The sequence below is a fragment of the Panthera onca genome, chromosome C2 (genome assembly GCF_046562875.1).
Source record: "Panthera onca isolate mPanOnc1 chromosome C2, mPanOnc1 haplotype 2, whole genome shotgun sequence".
Classification (NCBI taxonomy): Eukaryota; Metazoa; Chordata; class Mammalia; order Carnivora; family Felidae; genus Panthera; species Panthera onca.
Window position 1 is genome coordinate 121115592 of NC_138347.1, and position 15209 is coordinate 121130800.

General features: G+C 39.3%; 1 protein-coding gene across 3 annotated transcripts in view; it reads right to left on the reverse strand.

The window, feature by feature from the left end:
- The window catches only part of PLS1 (plastin 1), a 104412-nt gene that overhangs the window by 41521 nt on the left and 47682 nt on the right, over positions 1–15209 (reverse strand). For all 3 annotated transcript variants that reach the window (XM_060638858.3, XM_060638859.3, XM_060638857.3), the window contains one exon: positions 2432–2535. In XM_060638858.3, coding sequence (XP_060494841.1) covers positions 2432–2501 — 70 coding nt within the window. In that variant the 5' untranslated portion in view covers positions 2502–2535. The remainder of the gene's footprint in view (positions 1–2431; positions 2536–15209) is intronic.

The following is a 15209-nucleotide window of genomic DNA, read 5'->3' on the forward strand; positions in this document are numbered from 1 at the left end:
ATGTGGTACAGACATAAAATAGAATGTTATTCATGATGGGGGTTGGTATTTATTGGGTAGAGAGTTTCAGTTTAGGGAAATGAAAGAGTTCTAAAGACAGAGATAGTGGTATGGTTGCATACAACATGAATGTACTTAATGCCACTGAACTGGACACTTACAAATTCTTAAAATAGTAAATTTTATGTCTATTTTACCATAACTTACAAAGGAAAAAAAAAGAAAAAAAGACAAATATTTTCACCTCTCATCTCTCCCTAGAGACCCCAAAATATCCCATCTAGTAAGGTTGGATGGGCATGTCCCTCTGCCTCTGGGAAAGGTTGTTTCATACAAATTATCAGAGGGAATAGTAGGTTCTTAAGGAACAATTTATCTGGTCAATAAAGCTAGTACATATTATGCTAGTGTTAGCACTGCCTTCATACAGAGTAAATTATCTGGCTGTCAGATTTGTTCCATCAGTGAATTATTTATTCAAAATATCATTAAATAAATATTGCAGGATTATATGTCCATGAGTCATAAAGAGTAAAGTTCATGTACTAAACAAAGAAGAGATTACTAATTCATTCATTTCTACCAAGACCTAGGCAGCACTTTTATTCAAGCTACCAAACTGCACCTATAAAATAACACCAATAGCAGACTAGGGATACATTTTTATTATTTCCTCTGTTTCAACACTCAAAATGAGCAGAATGTCCTAATAATTGCCTAATTTTTGTCTTGAAAAGACTCTGGGCACTGCATATAATACTCTATAAAATTTATTATTAAAAATAATCTTTTAGAGGCCATACCATATTCATGCAATGCTCTAATGACAAATATATTGTCCTCAAAAAAACAAAAAACAAAAACAAAAACAAAAACAAAACGAGATTAAGGCATTCACTATGAGCCTAATTCAGCCACCACGCAGACTGTATTCGGAAGGTTTGAGTTACTCTGGGGATGGCTGTGCAGGGAGAAGTGGAAGGGTCCAGAGATTTGTACAACTCACTTCACTTCATAGCAATAATGTGTAAGTTGTGAGCTTCCTGACAGCTTTACTTTTTCTTTCTGGAGAGGCTTTCTTTTTCAAACTTCAATCTTTCTTTTCTCTTTATATTGGTCTCTAAAATTCTGTACCACATCTCATTTACATGAATTTTAGTCATGATTCACTAGGTTTGTGAGAAATCTAGGCACAAGATCAACTGTGATCATATGTCCACCCCAGTCTATTATCTGACCGTTTCTCATAGACTGTCTTTTTTTTTTTTTTTTAACGTTTATTTATTTTTGAGAGTGAGAAAGAGTGCAAGTGGGAGAGGGGTAGAGAGAAAGAGGGAGAGACACAGAATCTGAATGTGAGCTGTCAGCACAGAGCCTGGCACGGGGCTCAAACTCACGGACGGAGAGATCATGACCTGAGCTGAAGTCAGATGCTTAACCAACTGAGTTACCCAGGCGCCCCACAGACTGCTCCTCTGTACCAGAGAAGGAGCCTACTATGGGAGGAGCAGGATTGGTGGTGTCACCATTCCAAGATCCTTTCACTGGGCTCGCCTTTCACTTGCATGCGTTTGCAGACTAGAGAAAAAGATATTTATCTTCTTGTTTGCCACAGGTTTCCTAGGAGCAAAGCGCAGAAGAATTGTGATCCAAAAGAGTATGAGGGAATTTTTTTTGGAAGAAAAATACAAAGCCATCAAATGATAATGTTATAAAGACAAAACAATGAATGGCTTTAAAAAGTGAAAGAAGAAAAATAAGACACACAGCCCTTAAAAACAATATTCAGATTTTAAAATGTTCTGTGCGAAGTCAGAAAGTGTTACTGTTAGCAACAAACGTGAAGGCCAGAGTTCAGTTTATAAACAAGGAAGTGTTTCTATATTTTCTTTCTGTAATGAGGATATCATGTTAAACGTATTCAGTTACACTGTCATTCATTAACCTGGATTACTCTCAGCAAAGAAATTATCAAAGAATTCAAAGTCCAATTCTCTTAGAAATTCAAGCCAGTCTTTTTTTTTTTTTTTTTAAACTTTTTATTTATTTATTTATTTTTGGGACAGAGAGAGACAGAGCATGAACGGGGGAGGGGCAGAGAGAGAGGGAGACACAGAATCGTTAACAGGCTCCAGGCTCCGAGCCATCAGCCCAGAGCCTGATGCGGGGCTCGAACTCACGGACCGCGAGATCGTGACCTGGCTGAAGTCGGACGCTTAACCGACTACGCCACCCAGGCGCCCCTCAAGCCAGTCTTAATTTATCTTTCAGAAAGAAAGAATCCAGTGAAACCTAGATGGGGGTGGGGGGGAGAAACAGGATAAAGCTAGGGGTAAATGGGTGGTAGTAAAACCAATAGAGGGTATTCCATTCCTGGAAGTCTGACATCAAGCAGAATAGCAATGTCGTATTTAGTTTTTCTCAAGCATACCTATTTTATTAAATGCTTCCTGTAGCTCTTCCAGCTCTTCCCGAGAAATGGTAGTGGTACTGTTTTCCATCTTCGAAGAAAAGACTACCTTCAGGTCTTTATAGCTAGAAAAAACAATGTCATAAAAAGAACATTAGCCTTTTGAAAACATTTATCTAAGCAATACAGAATACACAGGCAGTAAAATCTCTAGAAGAAATCACCTGAGAAGTCTGCCTGACAAGGAACAAATAGGAACAGATACCCCATAATACTATTTCCCAGCATAGGTGGGCCAGACAATAAGAGAGTCCGCAGAGGGAAGGAATGGAAGGAATGCCTGTCTTTTACGCCTTGTCCTTACACAGGGCATACATGTCTCCCGGTAGCCTGTACAATTTTCATTTACATTTTACCCCACTCCTTCAGTAAAATAAACATTTCAAGTTTGAGAGAAGGGTAGCATTTATAAATGTAAAGGACGTGGTCAGGAAGTAAAATGTTAAGACATGAATAATGTCCACAAAAAGAATAAAGTAAGCACATAATTTTTCAAATAATTTATTCATTAACATTTTGCACTGATCAGTTAAAAATCGTTTTAAATTGTGTGAAGTCCTTGAAGAGTGTTACGGCTCATTTGTCACTTGTATACATACTTGCTTGGGAATTTGGGGGGGTTCTTCCCCAAATTTCTGTACCTTACAGTTATTCTGGGGCCTGGTTCTAATTAAAGTATAATTAAATCTTTGGGTTTTAAAAAATATACCATTGCCCACTATTTAATTTTTAATTTTTTTGAATGTTTATTTATTTTTGAGAAAGAGAGACACAGCATGAGTGGGGTAGGAGCAGAGTGAGAGGGAGACACAGAATCCAAAGCAGGGTCCAGGCTCTGAGCTGTGAGCACAGAGCCCGACACGGGGCTCGAACCCATACACCGTGAGATCATGACCTAAGCTGAAGTCTGACGTTTAACCTACTGAGCCACCCAGGTGCCCCTATTTAATTTTTAAATAAATTAAATAGTCATGAGTAACTTTTTCAAGGTGTGAAAGTGAGTAACTCATTGCTTCATCACTAAGCTGTCATCGAACCAAACTGTGTTTCATTCTTGTCTCTAGGTCCGGGTACTCTGCAGTCTCCCAAATATAATGTGGTCACAAGCCATATAAACACATAAATATGTATTTGAATAATAATACACATTACTTATGTAATAATATATAAAGTATATATTATATACTTGTGAAATAAAAATTTGCATTTTAAAAGAAAGCTGCCTTTGTAAAATTCTTAGTAAAGTTTCGGAGGAAGAATTCTTGCTAGATCGACTCATATTTATCAGGCACATCATTTGTCAGTCCTGAAACCCTCCAGAAGGCAGTTACTAGAATTCACTTTGCAATTTTAGAAATGAGGAACACAGCATTTAACCAGTTTCCAAACACCTGGCATGGAAGGAGTCCTACCTGGATGCCTGAGACAGCTCAGAAGAGCACAGTATTTCAGAGTCATCTTGAAAGATGCAGCCCAAAGGCAGCCAGGATCACTGACCAGAGACTCACCAACAGGGCAGGTTATGTTGAATTCTATAGACAGATGTATCTTCCCATAGATTTTGTTATGTGCCATATATTTCTTCAGTAATTCCAAAACTGCTTTCCTTCTCCGCTTTGTTTTTTTAGCCCATATAATTTAAAAAACTTTCTTTCACCAATTAAAGTCTTTCTCCCCCGCTCCTAATCCTCAAGGGTATCCTGACATAACAAAGTATATATTTAGAAAGTTAAGGAAGTATATTCTAAAAATGAACTTCCCAATTAGATGAAATGGGATCTGATCTTTTATCCTCCCTCAAATTTCTAACTTCCATGAACCTCTAAAAGCTTTACCAAAATTGGGGCACCCGGGTGGCTCAGTCAGTTGAGTGTCTGACTTTGGCTCAGGTCATGATCTCACGGTTTGTTGGGTTCAAGTCCCGCAGCTAGCTCTGTGCTGACAGCTCAGAGCCTGGAGCCTGCTTCCGATTCTGTGTCTCCTTCTCTCCCTCTCTCTGCCCCTCCCCACCCTCAAATATTAAAAAAAAAAAAAATTACAAAAATTTTTAAAAAACTTTACCAAATTAGTCTAAGCAGCCATTTATAATTTATAGGATCTAAAACCCCAGGATCCAGAACAGTTTCAGCGAAAAGGCATTAAGAACAGCCCTTGAGACCAAGAAGATTCTGAAACCTTTCTCCTTTCCCTACCAAACTGTTACTTCATCAGATTTTCTCTAGTTAACTGGAATGTCTACTGACTTTCTAATATAAATATGAACTGGGAGACCACTGACTTTATTAAATATTACACACCAGCCTGACCCCTCTTTGGACAGAGAAAGCTATTAAATGGGTATGACATAATTCACATTTCTCCTGAGCATCCTTCTGCACTGAAAGAACTGAGCTCCATTTTTTTAAATTCATTTTACAAGGGGCAGCTATGCTGGCGAACTTTCCTGATAAGTCATCAACTGGATGGCCAACGAGCCTAAACTGGCAAAATCCCAAACTGTCTTAAAAGGGTAACTGTTATAAAAATGTAACTTTATTCTCAGATAAGCAAAACCAATTGCCTAAGTGCCTGCACAATCGTAGAGACCATAATCAGCACCAATATGAAGAGTTAAGCCAGGTATAACACATCTGTGAGGCAGTGACACTTAGTTCCAAACTAACTCATTTGTGACTTCTTTTTAAAGGGCGGCCTAGCAATCTACAAAAACAAACATGACAAAAAATAATAATATACAGATATCTTAATGTTGAGGATTTTTTCTGCTTCAGTTCCAAGGATTAACCATTTCATCAGTCCCCACACCACCTAATTCATGTGCCTTCTGCCCCCTACTCTCCATTCCATGGTCTGCCCGCCACACTCATGTCCTTACCTCCTTCCCACCTGCATTAGCATCATAGCCTGTTTTCACCTTGGCTCTTATATGTTATTCAGCTCACATGCATTAACTTATTCTTGATCATGTACTGCCTTGTGATAGTCACATTTTGTTAATCTCATTCACCTTCCTAAACTCACTTCTTGCTCTATACAGGTAAAAGATGCAGTTTTCTGATTTTTATGTTTTCAATAGCCTTAATGTGTTACACATGTGGGGAAAATTTACTAAAATTCACTAATGGTAATACTTCTCTTCATAGAGCAGGGAGAGTACTAGGTAAAAAGGTGCCAAACAGAACAGTTGTCTGTGCAAAATGTGTCACCAACAGGTGAGTGAAGAGACTGAAAGAATCTCCATACCTCAATCACCGGTTCTCTTCATTCACTCACCCACTTACTCATTATTTATTCACAACTTACGGAGCACCTGTTCACCCTACCCAGTATTAGGGGCACAAAGATGGTATTCAAAATTTTGAGCCCACTTGGCTATATATAGCAGGTGTTTTTTCTAAATCTTTCAAAAATAATTTTTGTCCATTTCCCCCAAATTCCTTTACAAAGGAGTAAATATATATATATATATATATATATATATATATATATATATATATATGTATATATGTGAAAATATATATATATGTATATATGTGAAAATATATATATATATGTATGTAAATACCCTCAATTCTTCCCTGGATGAATCTTTTAAGTGCCAATGCTCTTGTGCAAACACCAGATGTCTAAATAAGGAAATCTGCTGAGCAAAGCAGAAAACAGAGAGGACTTGCCTACATCTTCTCCCCACTCACTGCCTTACTGCATGAGCCACTGCCATGGTCATCTCCATGACCAGCCACAATTATAGTGATAATACTACTGCGCATTTGTACATTTGGGCACTGAGTTTGGTGCTGACCTGAGCATTCATCGGCTGCTAAAGTTGCCACCAAGACCTTTCTGTACCCATTCACTTAAAAGCCTCAATATGTAGCCCATAGTAAGAGAGTTTAAAATCATTTAGTCAAGTATTCAGCAAATACAATTTGAACTAAGCATGAAGGTTTAAAGATTAATAAGAATTAATTTCTTCTAGAACTATACTTTTTTTTTTAAATTTTTTTTTAACGTTTATTTATTTTTGAGACAGGGAGAGACAGAGCATGAACAGGGGAGGGTCAGAGAGAGGGAGACACAGAATATGAAGCAGGCTCCAGGCTCTGAGCTGTCAGCTCAGAGCCCGACGCGGGGCTAGAACTCATGGACCGCAAGATCATGACCTGAGCCGAAGTCGGCCGCCTAACCGACTGAGCCACCCAGGCGCCCCTAGAACTATACTTAATATAATGCTGATTGGGGTCAACTATAAATGCCTAAGTTTAATTAAAACTGATTTTTTGGTAAATGATATAAAGGAATATTATGATTATTTCTCTTTTCATAAACAAATTAGAATTGTCCCCTAATTTGTTTGTTGTTTAAATCTAGATTTAAAGGGACCTCTTTGAATACTATATATTATTTACTGTCAAGCTCATTGAAACTATGTGATTCTAGGTTGGAAGTTTCTGGACTAATTGCAGCCAAGGCAATAGCAGTATATAGAGCAGCAATATGAGAAGGAAGGCTAGAAGGGGGTTGTGCATGCTTGTGCACGTGCAAACCATGCTTAGTAATTTTTCAGTTGAGAAATAGGAAATTGCATTAAACGTATACACAAAAGGTCTAAAGTAGAGTTTACTGATCAAAGTTTAGGTCAAGACTATCCATAGAAGACTGATTGGAACCATTTGGGGATGTGAAAGAAAGGGGAAGACAGGCCCCAGTACCTTCCTGAAGTCTCAAGCTCTAAGTTCAACATTAAGTGAATACAGCTAACTTGTAAGCTGAGGAAATTACAGTCTATCAAGTGGGAATCAGTTCTTGGGACCAGCTGATCAATGTTGTCCCATGGCCCCAAGCTCAGCAACACTTCTGCCCAGCAGCCCATGAAAAGCCTTCCTGGTTCCTGAAGTCCTGGAGGAGGACGGAGGCCCTTATATCTGACTCCCTAGACTTTAGCCTTTTCCTGATGTGTACATGATGCCAGCCAGGGCTCTGAAAGGGGAAGCTGCTGCTGAGCCACAGTGGACTGCTGCCAACAGGAATCAGGCCCAAGGTCACCACATCTTCTGACTTTTAAAGAAAAGCCAGAAATCCATATTTTTATGTGAAATTTTATTTTCAGTTTTTGCAAACGATGTGAATCCTTTTATAAAACACCATGTGTGTAAGATTAAAACTCTGGTCTATTAATTTCGCTTCTACACCTCCCTAATTCCATGTGACCTCACTTGGTCTCCCAAGGGAACCTGGTAGAACTATGTTTCTCTAGAAACACTCGCATAACATTAGCTCAGTCTAAAAGCCCGAAGAACACATTTTGTCCCTTAATGTGTCAAAACCCAACCTCTGCTATGCACCACTCACCACATCCCTGCTCCCAGTAAGGGATATTTCTAAGTGTCAGCTTCTCTGAAAGAAGAGGAGCCAGCAGGTCAGGAGCCCACTAATCACAGATTCCCAGCTCAGGTAACTGGACCTGCCCATCATCCCAGGATCTTTTCCTTCTCGTTTATTATTTATATCCCACCTACTCTCCCCCACTCCCACCTCCACTTTAGAACTTCTCTTTCTGAGAAAATTCACCATAGTAATGTTCCCCAAACTGCTATCATATAATGTTACAATACCATCAATACTTCGAATATCATTTCCCAATGTTTTGTTTTGTTTTCTTCTCCAGTAACCATTTCCCTTCTCCTGGTAACAGCACCAATTTTAGTTTTGGGGTTCCGCTCATTCCATATAATCCACATATAACAGTTGAGTGAAGTTCCAGGTCCAAGCCAATCAATACATCATATTCTCTGCTGTAGGGATTTGGTTTAGGGATAGGCATGCAACACAGTTGGAGCCAATGAGACATTAAGAAAGCTTTTGTGGAACTTTCTGTAATAAGAGTCCCACAAACTCCCCTGGATCAGTTTTCATGAAGAAGTACAGGCCAGAACAGCCACATCAATATTGCCTCCAGAAGGGGAAGACCTGAAGCAGAGCATTAAGCCAAAACCAACATAGCAGAGAGCAGAGCCAGTGGGTGAAGAGAAAACCTGTCTGGGCAGAGTTAAGTGCTAAATCCCACTGGGCTAAAGCCTTTATGTCTTTAGTTACTTGAAACAATTTTTCTTTAAAGCCAGTTAAACTAAGTTTCTATTGCTTGCAACCAAGAGTCCAAACTGATATATGAGGAGTAATAACAGACATAGTTTACAAAAAGAAAATGTAAGGGGTGGGGGGGCGTCAATTCCTCAAACAATAGAAAATATTTAAACATTCCGAACTGGGAAAGAAAATTAATCATAATTATATTTTCTAAGTTTACACGTAGATAAGAAGCATAATAGTTTTAAGGTTTTTGTTGTTGTTGTTGTTGTTTGGTTGACACACAATGTTACATTAGTGTCAGGTGCACAGCATAGTGATTCAGCATCTCTATATGTTGTGCTGTGCTCACCACAACTGTAGCTGCCATCTGTCACCACTCAACACTATCACAGTATCATTGGTATTTGTCATAATTTGTATTTTATCACCACCACCACACCTGATCTCAGAAAGCTCAGTGCACTAGTGAAGTACAAAAAAGTTAGATTATGGTTCCTCCCACAGCAATCAGCAGCACTGAAGATTACATTCATAGCCTAAAGGCCCCAGGCTTATGGCTTCTCTGTACCTTTTTTCCCTTCCCTTTATCCAGAAAGATTCTCCTTCCCATTTCTGTTAATTCGTTTCTAGGTAAAGATGAAAAACTCAGGGGAGCCTGGGTGGCTTAGTTGGTTAAGCTGCTGACTTCGGCTCAGGTCATGATCTCTCAGTTCGTGGGTTTGAGCCCCCCATCGGGTTCTGTGCTGACAGCTCAGAGCCTGGAGCCTGCTTTGGATTCTGCATCTCCCTCTCTCTCTGCTGCTCCCCCATTTGCTCCCCCATCTCTCTCTCTCTCTCTCTCTCTCTCTCTCTCAAAAAATGAATAAACATTAAAAAAATTTTTTTTAAAAAGATGACAAACTCAGTAGTAATATATTATGCGGAATGGCAGGCCTTTTTGTTGTGAGGCAGGGCAGGGCAATCCAGCTACAGTAAAAAAACATTCAGAGTCAAGAAATCATTAAAGTCAGGAAATTACTAATGCAGTGCAGGTAACGGGGCGGGTGCGGGGTGGTGGGGAGAGCAACTTACCAAACACCTGACAGTAAAAAAACAGACATCTAAGATGTTTGCAGGTTTATCCAACAGCTCACTGAAAGCAGGTACCCCCAAGTATCAAGACCCTGTAAGTTAGTTCAATTTCCAAAGGGGTACTTCATCTAAACCTCAATGGGACCCACATTATAATTTGCTGCATGGCACAGTAATGTGCTTCCAAAGTACAAAGGGAACAAGGAAGATATATGGCAGACAGGAATTCAGGAATGAATGAAGATGAAAAAACCAAAACTCTCCATCGAGTCTTTTTTTTTTTTTAAGTTTATTTATTTATTTTTAAGTAATCTCTACACCAAGTGTGGGGCTCGAACTCATGACCCTGAGATCAAGAGTTGCATGCTCTTCCGACTGAGCCAGTGAGGCATCCCTCCATCTTGCCTTGTAATGGCATTTTTTTTTTTACATGATTAGTGGTCTAATGTAGTTACAGATGCTGAAAGAAAGTGGCCTGAAATAAACTTTAAGTAGGAACATTAGAAACAACAGGTTTTTAAATCAAATCTATTTGCTGCTTTTATTGTTGTTTTGGATTCCAGTTTACAATCATTCCATGAGATGTCACTATATCACTATTCGAAATTATACAAGCTGCCTAATTATTCTCTATTTTTAAATTCTAGAAGAAACCATTCCAAAAGCTGATGTCTTCCATAATTTTCTCTCTCTCTCTCTCTCTCTCTCTCTCTCTCTCTCTCTTTGGTTGTTGTTCCTTAATACTACCATTTCCTTCTTCAGAATATAGCCTCAATAATTTTTGGCTGTAAAACTATGCCTCCAGACTCTAATCCCTCCCTGTTAACAATTCTTCTTTCCCAATCTACCCTGAGAAAGACCTCTTTCTCCCAAGGCCTCTTCCTGGTTGTCCCATAACTTCCCTTCATGTCTTTTCCTGTCCCGAGAAACTCTACTCTTTCACATTCAATTCTTCATGTGCCCTCCAAGCAGAGCTCAAATTCCACCATAAATTTCTCCATTGGCCTCATTGCGTCTCAGCACACTTACTGGAAACATCTAAGGTGCTAGGTGTTGTTCCAAATGTTGGAGGTAATCTACTGGTGACTCACATATGGAACTGGCTCTCAAAGAATTTACAATCTAGTAAGGGAGCCAATAAACCCCAGATGACAGCAATGGCAAGCACATGATACTCCTTCACCCACTGCAGACGTCATTCACCAATCACAGCTCTTTCCCACAAGGCCTTGAGTTGCCTCAGGGTCCCCTTTTCAACATGGCCCCTGACAGAGCCCCTACCAAAGAGTCAGCCCTCAAAATGAGCTAGGATGCCACCTCCAGAACCACAATGTAAGCCAGAATGAAATAAGTAGGAAAGGAAGAATCTTCTGACGGCTTCTAGTCTTCAAAGAAGACTTTACAGAGCAGGTGCCATCTGAGCTGAACCTTGAAACAGGAAAAGGCAAAGAAAGATGACAATTGCAGCTAAGGAAGAAAATTCTTAGTGGTCTCCCCACAGAGTACTCAGATAACTCCAATTTCTCAGACTTAGTATCTATGTTGTATTACAGCACCTTATCACCTTGCAATTTTTAATTTTTTGAGAGCAATGGTGTATCTTCTATTTCTTCTCTAATTAAAAATTTCAAGGTGGTAAAATGATACAATACAATATAAATACTTAAAAACTCTACTTTTAACCTCTTGGTGACAGTGATGGTGAGTGATCTTATTCAAAAGATGTCACTCCTCTGAAAGCCTTTTTCTTAAAAAAGAAATCCACTTAATATCTTTACTAATTCTATTATTTCTAAATCCTTCCACAAAAGGGTGTTACAGTTCTTCAGTTTATTGCATATATATATATATTTTTTTTTTAAGTCAGTCCTAATGTTGAAGTTATAATACAAATTTTTAGTTCCTGGCACTATACCATGAAGCACAATGAAGATCATCTTATTTAAATAAAGCAAGCTTGTCTTTTTGCCTATTGGTAATAGCTACTTCTGACATGAAAAATAACCCCTGCGATCTCCAAAGATGCCTGCATGCTACATCTTCTAATCGGAGCAGGCCAGTGCTGGCCAGCCCAAAGATTCTTTCTTTTTCCATTCAAATAGGTCAACAATTCACTCCTTATGCACCTCAGAAAACAACTTACTGTCTCACTGTAAGCCATACTCTCTAAAAAGGAATTTTCTATGATTTCCAAGACTTTTGGCTTCACCTGTATCCCCTTACCTATTGACGATGGAAACATTTAATCTTCCTACCTGGTATTTGTGCCAGCTAAGGTATTTTCATTGTAAGCAACAAAGACTGGTAAAATTTGCCCAAAAAGGAACACACTGGAACACTCTGGCTCAAAGAGGAAGGGAGGGCTGAACAAGAAGCCTCTGGAAGGACAGGTGCCAGGCAGTTTTAAGGAGCTCCGCAGTGGAAACTACAATGTGCCACTTTAGAGCTCTGTCTCCAGATGCGTCAACTATCACCAGCTGTGAATGACAGTCTAATCCCCAGGATGTTAGTCTGTTTGGCAGGGCTCAGGCCACATGCCCAACCCTGTGTTCAGGGGGTATCAAGAAGACCTACAGCTGTAGAGAATCTCTTTGTCCTAGGTTCATTTGCCTTCTGCACAAGCTCTGTGTTTGCATGACGCAAAAAAGCAAGGTTTAATTCTGACTCCCAAGCAAATGCAAGCATGCCATTCTAACAGTCTTCTCCTGACCTGAACTCATCCCACCCAGTTAAGAACATCTGAAGGTCAAATGAACAAGACTCATAAAATCTCCCCCAAACTCTCCATCCAAGAAAACCCCACAAAACACAGCACTCATACACAACAGCAGTCCAAAAAAGGCAAGGGAGACTTCCCCTACCCCTTTGATAGTAATAAACATTCATAGGTGCTCATCATACACCAAACACTGTTCTAAGTAGTACATATATTGTCTCAATCCACACAGCAATTCCCTGAGGTTGGTAATTTTATAATTCCCATTTTACAGTTAGAGAAATTGAGGCCCAAAACTTCCCAGTAAGTGGCAGAGCTGGGATCCACGCCTAGGGAGTTTTCCAAGTCCAGGCCCTTAATTACGTTTCATAGGGTGGTCTCCATACATCTCTTTCTGCCCCTATATCTCAAGTTATACACCCTGTGATTGTTCTCTATTAGAAGCTGCCCTACAACCTGGCTTTCCAGCATGGTAGCATTAGGGCGAAGTGTGGACAGTGTGATCCGTCTTGCTAAAACGTTAGAGAATGTATGGAAGGATTTAAATGAGTTTTGTGAGAACTGTATGAATTCTTTTACATTACATTTTTTTCTGTCTGTACAAAAGTACCTTGTTCCTATTTTCCATGTATTATTTATTCACTGGAAATTATATATTAGGGAGGTAATTACCCAGACTGTAACCGCCTATGATGCCAAATATTTCATTCAGAATAAATGCCTCAATACAAACACCAGGGAGCTGTCAGAGAAAAGGAAGCTGTGAGTCACTTTCGAGGGCTCTAGAATAATCCAGGCATTACTTCCTAGTTTATAATCCTTTCCCACCATTTCCACCCAAGAATTTCCAAGTAAATGATTCACAGCAGCAGACATTCTTGTCCAACTTGTGCCCAAGTGAGCAGAGGAGTCCTATCCAGGGTGTTTCCATGTCAGGGTTTGAGCTTTAGCCTCCAAAACACACATCAGTTTAAACGTGAAGTGTTTCACTTTTTATACCAATAAATTAAAACAGTGTTGTCAGGAGCTGAAACCTGGAGGCACTTCACAACTTGCAGAAACTAACTCTGCCCTCTTTATTAACTGACAAAGGAAGGAATTATCATATATGTGTGTTTTCAAGCACCCATAGAAATCTTTCCTAAAATCCCAAATTTCTATAAATTATGGCTAAAAAGCATTAGTGCCAGAAAATATTTTCCAACAATTGCAAAGGATGCCATATCACGAAGAATTAAAACTATCATCACGGTTTTTTTTAAGAGTACAACAGTTAACACGTCTATGGTTTTCTCATTCTTCTAATAGTCTACATGCTACCACAGAAGGATTCTACTAGCTGACCATAACAGGTTAGGGCCTTTGTTACTCATAAGAGATGGATGCTTCCACAATGCAATTAGATACCTGCCCAAGAACTATGAGGTATCTGTACCCTTTGCTTTGGAGAATGGAAGGAAGCAGTGCCCACTACCAGCTCTGGAAATTTTCTCACACCAGAATCTTGGCATTAGTCAAATTAAACAGTACTTTATATTTATTGAGTATTTTATACTTTCCAAGCATCCATTTTACCTCTTTAACTCATTATTAGACATAGGTCTCCCAACAGAGAAACTGAGACACAGTGAATTTTAATGACTTATAAAATTTATAAAATCTGGTCCACACTCCTCCAAAGATGACAGAACGGGCATCTACACTGAGGAGTAAATGCTATGCTCAGAACTCAAGAACATGTCTTTGGCAATGCTGGTTGAAAGTATTTACAACCAAAGAGGACCTGAAGCAAAAACCACTAACCACAAATGCAGTCAAAATTAAGACACACTGACATCAATGTTTATATGCCATGGGTTGTATAACTTTAGAAATAAAGGAAGAAATTAACAAGAGCACAACTACTATAGGAAATGTTAACTTCTGATAGTTTAATGAGTCAAAAGTAAATAAGGATAAAGAAAATTTGAATAATAAGTTGTAAAGGTATAATTTTTTTTTTTTTACAACTCTCACATTATAATCCTTATTTTCTTGAATTCAATCAAAGTTAGCTCTAAGGCCTACTCAATACGATTATTTGAGAAGACAAATGCTAGTTGTTATAGAAATCCCTCTCATTCTCTGGGCCAAACCAGAACCCCAGACCTTATAAGAGAAGAGGAACAATGGGGAAGACTCTTCTGTCCAGTGAGCAAGACAGATACATACCCTTCTGGGCTCACGTCATCCATTCAAAATCACTAGCATTCACACCCCCAATTACAAGCCTGGAAACAGTGACTTTTCTTCCCCAGGTCAGTCCCACTCATCTGAGACATCTCCTATGTATGCAGTCTCTCACACTGTAAGACTCAAGGTCATCTTGACGCCACTACCTTCTCCCTGCAAAAACCTGTAACTTACCACCAAATCCTACCTCCAAATTCTGGAATACCCCCTCCTCTCCACCGTCACTTGTCACTGCCTTAGTCCAGCACCCTGGTGTCTTGTCAGGGCTACTTCAGGAGGTCCAGCTCTCCCTGACTCTCCCCATCCAGTACTTGGCTCTTACACTATGCCCATCAGCTTCAACGTATTCTCCAATAGACCCAGCCTAACAAGCATTTAATGAGAAACTTTTTACTTAAGATTTTGTGGAGAGGTGGAGAAGAAAATTGACAATGCATACCATTGGACAAAACTCGGCACATTTTTCTTTAATTACCACATCTTTCCCCAAAACTCCTCTCTGAGATAGCACCTCCTTCTGTGCTACAAATCCTGGACCACCCTCTTTAGGTCTCAGCCTCCCTTCCTACAAGGTATTTCTTTCCTTAACCTCCATTCCAACAACTTTTCTTATATTGAGCAATTCAACTC